The sequence below is a fragment of the Cynocephalus volans genome, chromosome 7, assembly GCF_027409185.1.
Source record: "Cynocephalus volans isolate mCynVol1 chromosome 7, mCynVol1.pri, whole genome shotgun sequence".
In the NCBI taxonomy this organism is placed as follows: Eukaryota; Metazoa; Chordata; class Mammalia; order Dermoptera; family Cynocephalidae; genus Cynocephalus; species Cynocephalus volans.
The window spans coordinates 127,187,690-127,198,604 of record NC_084466.1 but is presented as its reverse complement, the minus strand read 5'-3'; the positions used below and the strand labels follow the sequence as shown (position 1 = coordinate 127,198,604).

General features: G+C 43.2%; 1 protein-coding gene across 2 annotated transcripts in view; it reads left to right on the top strand.

The window, feature by feature from the left end:
* Nucleotides 1-236: 236 nt before the first annotated feature.
* The window catches only part of ALDH18A1 (aldehyde dehydrogenase 18 family member A1), a 33,824-nt gene continuing 23,145 nt past the window's right edge, over nucleotides 237-10,915 (top strand). For both annotated transcript variants that reach the window (XM_063102111.1, XM_063102110.1), the window contains exons 1-3: nucleotides 237-390; nucleotides 1,458-1,573; nucleotides 7,932-8,146. In XM_063102111.1, the coding sequence (XP_062958181.1) occupies nucleotides 1,486-1,573; nucleotides 7,932-8,146 (303 nt within the window). In that variant the 5' untranslated portion in view covers nucleotides 237-390; nucleotides 1,458-1,485. The remainder of the gene's footprint in view (nucleotides 391-1,457; nucleotides 1,574-7,931; nucleotides 8,147-10,915) is intronic.

Here is a 10,915-nt window from a genome sequence, read left to right as displayed (position 1 = left end):
CAGGCACCTTTTCCACCTCCCTGGAAGGCCCGCTGGGGTGGCTCTTGGACACTGTCTTGGGCCCCTGTCCCCCTCCGGGGACGTGGGCGTTCACCCCAGAACTCGGACCCCGCCTCCTCGCGTCGGCAGGCGCGTGGCAGACGGTGCCCGCCACGTGGAGCGCGGGCCGGATTCTCAGAAGTTACCTACGTCTTTGTCGCGGCGCAGCTCCAGACCCGCCCCTCGCCTCACGTCAACAGCGGAGGCTCCGCGGCCCGGCTTTACTCCAGCGCCGCTGACGTAACGTCACCGTGCGGGACGTGGACGGAAGAAAAAGGAGAGCGAGCGGGCGCATCTGGCCGGCGAGGAGTGCGGGCCGCTCGGCGGGGCCGGCCGGCGGCGGCGAGGCAGGTACGCGGCTCCGCGGCGGGGATGCGCGCCCGGGCTGCGGCGGGAGGGGTGTGTGCGCCGGCCCGCGGGCCCCCGTGGGGGTGCGGGGGCGTGGCCCGGGCTCCGGGGTCGGGTCGCGGTGGGCGCCGGTGCCTGCTGAGGGTTGGCGGCGGCGCTGGGTCGCCCGGGGCGCGTTGCAAGGCCCCGGCGCGGTCCCATCCGCCCGCAGGCCCCGGGTCTACAGATGGCTTGGGTACACCCAAGTGAGAGAGGGCCAGGTGCAGGCTGAAGACTCTGCGGGCCGCTTCTTGGTCCGAGAGTCCGGGGCCAGCTTCCAGTGCACCGAGGAGTGGTGGGGGTGGTATACCCGGGTTCGTAACTGGCCGCACCCCCACTCTCGGCGGCCTGTGTCTTCAGCTCCCTGTGGCCCTCCTGGGCGTTCGTAATCCTCTCCTCAAAACCGGGCTCCCTTTTGCAGCGTGGCATATGGTGTGTGATATTTCCTTCCTGGCAGATCAGGACGCACGCAGATCCCTGCCGGCCCCCCACCCCCAATCCCTTCCCCATCATTAACCCCTGCGCCCTGCCTCTGGGCTGGTGAGCTTTATCGCCGGGTCTTTGTCTTTCATTGGTATTTTAAGCCATATACCGAACGTGTGTTTCTGGGTGAAGTTTGTTGGGACTGAAGTTCAGTTCTCTGTGCAAATCAGTGAGATAAGGGCTTTCTGCTTAGAACTTGTAAAGAGGTACTTGAGAAATACCCAGAGTCAAAACATGCATACATTTTTCAACTGATGACATTGAGTCTAGACAGACACGCGCGCGCGCGCGGACACACACACACACACACACACACACACACACACACACCACACACCACACACCACACACCACACACCACACACCATACACACACACACACACACACACACACACACACACACACACACACACACACACACACACACACCACACACCACACACCACACACCACACACCATACTCTGAGAGTATGGGGAAATGGAGGAAAATAAAATGAATTGTCTAGTATTTTTTATGATTTCCTTTTTAAAAAATGTGTTCTGCAGATACTGTGATCGGTGACCACATCTCAACATGTTGAGTCAAGCTTACCGCTGTGGGTTCCAGCCCTTCAGGCAACGTCTTCTGTCCTGGGTCCAGTGCACAACTGTCTCCAGCTCTCGTATGTACCATAGGAAACTTATAAGTATGGGGGAAGATTAGTACCGAAGAGTGTTTCAAACAAGGTTTTAAAGGAGAAAAAAAAAACGTAGTTTGGCAAAATTGGACAAAAGCAAGGAGGCAGCCTGCTAGTGACATACAAAGTGTTTGTATTTGTCAATAAAGTGTTCCCCACCAAATTTTTACAGGCTGTTTTTGTTCATGAAATTTTTTTGTAATTGTGATTTTGAGATAATTGTAAATGTACTTGCAGTTATAAGAAATAATAGAGAGGTCCCTTATACCCTTTACTCAGTTTCACCCAATATCTCAACCAAGATGTTGACATTGATACAGTCAAGATACAGAACATTTCATCACCACAGGATCTCTAAAATTTCTTTTATAGCACCTTCCCTTTCCCTATCCCTAACTCTTAGCCACCAGTAATCTGTTCTACATTTTTATAATTTTGTCACTTTAAGAATGTTATATAAATGAAATCAATATGTAACCTAACTCAGAATAATTCTCTGGAGATTCATTCAAGTTGCTGTGTGTATCAATTGGTTCCTTTCAATTACTGAGTAGTATTTAGTGGTTATGTAGATGTACCACAGTTAATGTAACCATTCTCCCATTGAAGGACATCTGAGTTATTTCTGGGCTTTTTTTTGGCTGTTATGAATAAGGTTGCTGTGAACATTCATGCAGAGGATTTTGTGTGAATATAGTTTTCATTTCTCTGGGATACGTGCCCAAGAGTGGAGTTGTTGGGTTTGTTAGTAGTTGCATGTTTAGTTTTATAAGAAACTGACAAACTGTTTTTGCAGCTATACCATTCTACATTTTCATCAGCAATGTGTGAGTGATCCACTTTTCTCTGCATCTTCATCAGCATTTGATGTTGTCACTCTTTTTTATTTTAGCCATTCTGATAGGTGTGTATTGATATCCCACCGTGGCTTTAGTTTGCTTTTCCCTAAAGGCTAATGATGTTGAACATCTTTTCATGTGCTTATTTGCCATCTTTAGATCCTCTTCATTGAAATGTCTGCTCATGTCTTTTGCTCGTTTTTAATTGGATTGTTTTTTTACTATTGAATTTTGAGAATTCTTTATATCTTTTAGATGTTAATTCTTTGTTAGATGTGTGGTTTGCAAATATTTTCTCCCAGTTGTTAGTTTGTCATTTTATTCTCTTAATAGAGTCTTTTACAGAGGAGACCTTTTTATGTTGAAGAGGTCCAATTTATCCATTTTTCTTTTTATGAATTGTACTTTTGGGGTCAAGTTTAAGAGCTATTTGTATAGTCCAAGATCCTGAAGAGTTTGTTTTTTTCCTGAAAGTTTTACATTATACATTTAAATCCATGATCCATTTTGAGTTAATTTTTGTATAAGGTGTGAGGTTTAGGTCAAGGTTCGTTTTTTGCCTGTGGATATCCAGTTGTTCCAGAATCATTTGTTGAAAGGCTATTTATGATGTTTTGAGTCGGTTATCTCCTTAATATCACCTAAATCTTACCAGGAGCCCATCTCCAAGTCTCATTGCAAGATGACTTCCTTATCAGTTAATCAAGTTTATAATTATCCATAAAATCTCCATTTCCCATTCATATGAAGAGTGTAAAGGTTAAAAGTTTAGGATCTGGAGCCAGGCTCCCTGGGTTTGAAAACTAGTTCTGCTGTTTACTAATTAAGTAACCTAGTGACTTAAAACGGTGATTGTTTATTTAGGTAGATTTCTATGGGTTGGCATTTTGGACTGGGTTTGGCAAACAGTGGTTCTGTGTCTGTGCCAGCTCTCAGATTGACTCAGGGGCCTCTCTGGGATGATAGATCATCTGTGTTCTGTGTGGTCTTTTCATCCTGGAGCAGGCTATCTGGCTTCTTAACATGTTGCTTGCAGGGTTCCCAAGGACAGAAAGCATAGTACCAGCCAGGCCTCTTTAGGCTTAGGGTCAGAATTTAAAGCGTTCCTTCTGCTACGTTGTTTTGGTCAAAGCAAGTCACAGGGCCAGCCCAGATTCAAGGAGTGGGAAAGTAGATTCCACCTGTGGGTGGGAAAAGCTGTAAAGCATTGTAGCCATTTTTGTAATCTGGTGATGTTAAGATACTCAGTTTCCTTATTTATAAAATGGGGATAATAATAACTAATTCATAATAATGCTTAACTCATGAGGCTTAATTCATGAGAATTCAGTAAGATGATGATGATAGCTAATACTTTTTTATAATACCAAATAATATTTATTGAATGGTTACTTTCAGCCAATCCTTGTTCACGCATTAACTCGTTTCATTCCCCATAACAACTTTATGAAATAGATAAGGTAACAGCAAGGATGTGGAGGGGTTGAGATTCCAACTCAAGACGGTCTGACTCTAGAGCCTACACTGTCCTTTTTACAGCTTCTACCTTTGTATATGGTATATAGATACTTAGCACAGCTTCTGCCATATAGTAAGTGTTCACTTCAATATTTTTGTGGTTGATATTATTATTTATTCTCAGCTGCGTTTACAGAGGAGACACTTTCTAATCTTGTCTCTAGATTTTTGGAGTTTTTTGTCCAGATTATAGAGCCTGGAGCCCTGTGTCCACTGACCATGATGAGCAGAAGAGCAGAAAAGAAATAAGAAAGGCAAAGTAAGAAAGCATATGGAGACAAACAGAAGGAGGTAGAAGGCCAGGAAGAGAGAGAGAGAAATCATGCCAGGGTCTCTTCTTGTTCAGGCCTATAACAGAACCTCATTAGTTGCTGATCATAAGGACTCTGATGCTGAAGAAGTAAAAACCTCCCTTGGAGTATAATACATGACACGTTTGAGGAATATGGACAACCCTCCTGCAGCCTCCACCATACGTGTGTGTATACACACGCACCTTGCTATCCCCTCATATCTACTAGGAGGAGATGGATTTTCTTTGGGACTTAGAGCCTAAAGGTTTCTTAGAAGATGAGAAGCAATTTTCATCCAGAAGCCTTGGATTTTCCTAACTAATCAAGGCCTTCTCGGTCCTCAATATTTACCCTAAAAAGTATAACACAGTGTAGAACATAACAGATGCCCCAAGAAAGGAGGGTCAATCTGGGAAGGTAAAATGCATTGTTCAACAGGAAATCCAAAAAGCCCTGGATCCCATGAAGCTCTCCTTGGTGCTAGAACCCACTGGACTTCACTGAGTTTTTAACCTGCTTGAAACCTTGTTGATATTTGTAACCTCCTCTTGAACCTTGTCAGCCCTGATCTACTGCTGTGATCCAGTTGCCTGTAGCTGGAATGACCCTTGACTGCCTAGCACTGAGCCATGCCTCTCTCCTCTGCTGATAGAGACTGTGGGTCAGAAGTCCCCTTCATGCTAGCCTGGGTCCTAGATGATTGGTTCCTGCTACTTGATCACCTGGACTGACATGCTTGCCACTACCTGTTTTCCTGAGGTGCCCTATCAGGCTGCCACACCTATGCTAACTGCCCTTCCAGAACAGGACAGCCCCTGGCATGGGCAGGAGAAGAAAATAGCCAGTAGGTCTAGTCTTGACAGCTGCCGAAGGGATATGTGATACTTGGTGTAGCTCTGACCTCTGCAAACAGCCACTGTTAATCCTAGGTCCAAACCCCAGGGAAATAGGTTTCTCCCTCTACCACCCTTCTATCAGGTCAGTGAGGCCAAACCATCATGTGTACAACTTTTAAGCTTAGACTTAGGTGTATATATTGCTTAGGATAATATCCCTGAAGACTGAGTCAGGGTACCTGTATTGATTTACCTAATGAAGAAAGATAGCTCTCACTCCAGGAAACTTAACCCCAATAACAGACCCTCTTTAGTCCCTGGGACTCCCCCAGCATGAAGAGACAGTCCACCTGTGGATCCAGCAAGGGTGCCAAAGCCCTAGTTCTATCCCAGATGGTGACTTACTGAGAAGCTTTGTGCCAGGAGCTGGACTGCAAGCCTGCTGTGAAAAAAGACCAGGTCGGCTTTCTTGTATCTCCAAAAACTGAAACATAGTCACTTAAAAAAGTGATTATTTGAGGGAGGGCAGAAAGGACTCTTTACAACTTCGTTTAAAATGTTCTTTCTAAGATTTGTGTGTGAAGGAGGCAGAGAAGGAGGAGAACACACAGTGATCTTCCAGTCCATGAGAATAAGCTGCCTGCTTTACCCATCCTTGTTGTGCTGTAGAGAGTAAGAGTAGGGAAGAAACTAGATTACAGTTAGGGAAGGAGTTAGTGGTCAGGAGAGAGAGGGAGAAGTTCTAGAGAAATTTTGAGAAATTTGTCTGTAAACATAAAGGGAGGTGATAATGTTTGATTCAAGTGAAGGCAGTTACTCTGTAATGGTTATGGAACAATGGTCTGAAAGGTGGCTTGGAATGATTATTTTAGTAATTCATTCAAATATTTATTAGTTGTCTGTGATGATACATGGATAATTCTTTGGAGAGAAGTCCCTAAACTTTAGTCCCACTGAGCACCTGTGTTACTCATCTGGTCTTGCCTCCTGTAAACAAGGCGTCCCACTAAGTGCAGGTCTGTTTGCTGTGAGTGAGGACAAGCCCCTGCCCCCGTCTCCCCCATCTGCGGTATACCAGCATCTCCTCTCCCAGCCAGGCCCAACCCTGCCCATCTGCCTTCTGCGTCAGTCACAGTCGGGTGTGTTTAACAGAACACTCAAAACAGTAATGGCTCAAATCAGGCAGAAATGTGGTTTTCTTTCTTTCTCCTGAAAGAAGCCTGGCAGTCCTACAAGAAGGCAGGCGGTCCAGGGCTTCCAGAGTAGTGCTTTAAAATTAGCCGAGATCCATACTCCTCCTTTCTTGTTGCTTCACAGTTCCTAATGTTTTCTTCTAGTCCAAAATGGATGTTTGAGCTCCAGCCTTCATACCCATGTTCCAAGCTGCAGTATAGACAAAGGGAAGAAGAAAGCACTTCTCTCTTTTTAGGGAAGTTCCTAGAAATCTCGCAGAACATTTTCACAGGTGTCTCACTAGCCAGAACTTAGTCACATGGTCATTTCTAGCTAAGCAAGAACGGCTGGAAATGTAGGCTTTTGATTGGTAGCAGTGTGCCTGGCTAAAACTTGGGGATCTGTTAATTTATGGAAAAGGGTAAGCAACCAGCCGAAGGAGTTGGGCCCATGAGAAGTGGTGAAGGGGTTCTGTGCCTGACATTTAGCATTCACTTTTTTACTTTCGACTTTATGCAGATATCTTTTCAGCTTTTTAATCAAGAATTTGTTTTCCTCCTTAGAAATCTTGTACAGTGTTGCAAGAAACAGAATCAGGAAAGGATTGTTTAGGGGCAGATGTCCAAACGGATAGAAAGAAAGTATCTGACTCAACATTGGTTTTCCTTCAAAAAACTTTCCGGTTTCTTTTATCATTGTTACAGGCATCTGGATTCATGCTGCCATGTCAGAGAGAAAAATCATGGGTGAATTAGTTATTTTTTTTATTATTATATATACCAATTACTTTTCTCTTTGCTAATCAGACTCTCCTTTTTTTTTTTTTTTTTTAAAGATGACCGGTAAGAGTGTCTCAACCCTTGACTTGGTGTTGTCAGCACCACGCTCTCCAAAGTGAGCCAACCAGCCATCCCTATATAGGGACCTGAACCTATGGCTTTGGTGTTATCAGCACCACACTCTACCAAGTGAGCCATGGGCCGGCCCAGACTCTCCCTTTTTTAATGGTGGTATGGTTTCTTTAGAAGCACACATTTTTCTGATTATGAAAGCAATGTATTTTTACTGCATAAATTTGGAAAAAATAGGAAAGAATAAAGAAGGAAATTTAAATCACCCGTAATCCCATCGAGATAAAATATTAATTTTTTTTTATTTTATTCATCTTTTTTCTATGCATTTAGAGATGTATATGAATCTAACATATTATGGGCATTTTCCTGTTATTAAAAATTCTAAAAATGTTAACTAATCTTTCTCCTCTTTTTGGACATTTATTCTTCTGATTTTTCCTATCATAAATAACACTCTAAGTCACAGCTTTCTGATAGATCTCTCTGTCCCCATCTCTGATTTGTTCTTTAGAATTCATTTCTGAACATGGAATTGCTGGATCAAAAGATACAAACATTTTGAGGTTTGTGATATATATTGCCGGTATGTCTTTAGGAAAGATTATTTTGTTTAAGCTCTTCACCAGCAGTGTTTGAGCGTGCCTGTGTACAGGGTGTAAACTCCATCCAATACTAGAATGAGAACATGCTAGGTATAGTTTTTGGTATACTGGTTTTACTTAAAGCTATTTTTTGGTGGCTAAACTGGTTAATACTGTGCGTGCATCTTTTTATTAAGAAATTATATTGTGTATTTCTTTTTTTCTTGCATTTTACTCTGGGGGCTACAGATCATGTCCAGCCTTCAGCCATCAGACATGCTCGTTCTTGGAGCAACATCCCCTTTATCACTGTACCCCTCAGTCGTACACACGGCAAGTCCTTTGCCCACCGCAGTGAGCTGAAGCATGCCAAGAGAATTGTGGTGAAACTCGGAAGTGCTGTGGTGACCCGAGGGGATGAATGTGGCCTGGCACTGGGGCGCCTGGCCTCTATTGTTGAGCAGGTAATTACCAAGATGGAAAATTATGCTGAACTAAAACAGGGTTTTTAAGTTGTTAGTTCAGGCTTATGTTGATAATAATCTTGCTTTGAGTGCAATGGATTTAATCCAACCTGAGAACTCTCTTTAGCTATGTAGATGTCAGTGAGAGACAGAATCCCAGGGCTAGAAAAGGTGACATCAAGGAGTAGAATTGTTTTCATGTAGCTTATCCCTCAGACTTCGTAGTAAGGTGTATTTATCAATGATTCTTAATCCTGGCTGCACGATAGGATTACCCGGGGACTTGGAAACGCCTGGGCTTCATACCCAACCATTTAAGTATCTCCGAGATGTAGTATCTATGTTTTTAAAGTTCCTGAGGTGACTCTAATATGTTGTCAGGGTTGAGTACCCAGATGGATGTATGTAAATTCTGAGCTTTTGTTATTTTTCTCTGTTTTGCTGGTTGAGTCAAAAACCAGACATCCAACCATCTCAGAGATAAAGCTAGAGCTCTTCTATTCCAGCTGTAACTCACCCCTGTCCCCCTAACCACATTTTCAACTTTCCTGAGGAGTTGATATTGAGAAACTGCTAATCTGAAGCTTGATGGAATTTTTAAAATTTTTAATTTTCTTTTTCTTTTTAAATTAGGCCAGTAATCTTGAAATAAGCTATCACTGCAAAGATTTCTCTAGTTCACATATTTGAAAGGACTCACCAGATTCCACAGAGAATACTCGTGTAAGGCTTTTATTTGAAGGCAAAGGACACAAGGCAGCAAGCAAGCATTGGGGGCTCTGAGAGATATCTGTGCACAAGCCCCCCCAGGGTATTTATTCATCCATGGACCACACTCTGTCTCCAGATTGATTCACTGAGATTTGTGTGAGGAATCTTGGCTTTGGGAGGGCTCAAAGCAGAAGTTTCCAGTGGAGTTGTTATGTCTCACTGGCCATGCACTCAAGCCAGGCTATCAGTAAAGAAACTGACCTCAGATGTCAGCAGCGGAGTTTTGAACTCTAAACATCACATCATAAATCCGATTACCCTTACCTTGGCCAGTAGCAGGGATCAGCAAACTTTTTGTGCAAGATGCCACATAGTAAATATTTTAGGTGTTGTAGGCTATTTTTTCTCTGAGTCCACTACTCAGCTCTGCCATTGTAGCACAGAAGCAACCATAGACAATATGTAAACGAATGAGCATGGTTGCGATCCAATAAAACTTTATTTACAAAAACAGGCAACAGGCCAGATTTGGCCAAGTCAGAAACCAGATACCCAGGCATCCCAGAGATAAAGACAGAATTCTTCCATTTCAGCTATAACTCAGCTCTGTCCTCCATAACCATATTTCCAAGTTTTAAAAAACAACTTTCCTGAGAAATTCATATTGGGAAACTGTTAACCTGAAACTTCATGGAATTTTCTTTTTATGATTTCTGTACTAAGCAGTTATCAAGCCTGCCTCCCAGATTAAATCCATCAGATCAATTCAGTTTAACAAATATTTATGAAGGATCTCCATTACGAGGGGTATAACTGAACCCTACCTGTTATCTCTGCCCTTGGGGAGCCAGTACCGGGACTCCCAAAATAATCAGGTGATTGTTAAAGGCAGCAGATATCCAAATGAGTGGGTCTAAATGGCAGTGACTGATGAGTGCAAAGATGAGAAAGTCAGATGAGAATGTGGTTTTCTTGTTCTTACTAGGAGAGCTGGGACTCAGCCTGGGCCTTGACAGACTGGTAGGATTTGTGCCAACAGAGTGGAAAAGTTCCACACTGCTAAAGGCACAGTACTGGGGTTGTGCAGCCTAGTGGTTCTGGAGAAGGGACAGGCTCTAGGAATAGATTCCAGATGGAAGACAGACAGAAATGAATATGGCATGCTGTGGGCCAGAGAGGAGGCGAGCCCGAAATCAGTGCTGGTGGTCTCACCAGAAAGAATGGGAATTAAAGTGGATCATTACATTAGTCAGGGCTCTAAAGCCAAGCGGGGGAGTTGTGGTCAATCTCAAAAGCATATGGAAGATTTTGAGCAGAGGAGAAACTTAGTGAAAATGGTACGGAGAGGCTGGTAAATATTTGCCTAGGTCACGAACTCCCCTTCTAAGGCTACCTGTGCACCTAACAGAAGGGCTCTCTCAATCAGGGTAGGGCCTGATATGCAGAGTCAATTTTCTTGTTCAAGGCATCTGATCGTGTTAGATGGACTCAGGAGCCAAGTTAAGATGGCTTCCACTGGCCAAAGACGCTTTGTTTGAGCATCAATAAAGGTAATTAGTGCACTGCAATGAAATATGTTTAAATCCATGAGTTCATAATGATACTTAAAAATAATTATTGGTCATCTTTGGAAGGTTCTAAAGAACCTATTCATTAATTTGAAAACAGATAAGTAAAGGGAAAGAGACACCCATTTGTCCTGCTTTTCATGACAAACTATACCTCGAGGTAATCAAATAGTTGATGAAGGAAAGTTTCCCTTTATGGAAATATTCCAGCCTGTAAATGAAGAAGGAATGATTGAATTAGAATATCAGCATTGTGCACCCCCTAATGGAATAATGGACCTTGGTGATGATCACCAACAGCTGCTAACATCACAGAAAGAAAGACAACTGGGAATTATGTATCCCTTAATGGACATGTACACTACAACCTATAAATGATTCTCAGGCAAAAAAAAAAAAAAAAAATCAAGCCTCCATACCTAACAGCAGTTTACAGGAAATACAGAGCTCATTATTAAACATTACTATAGGGACACAATCAGGAAAATGT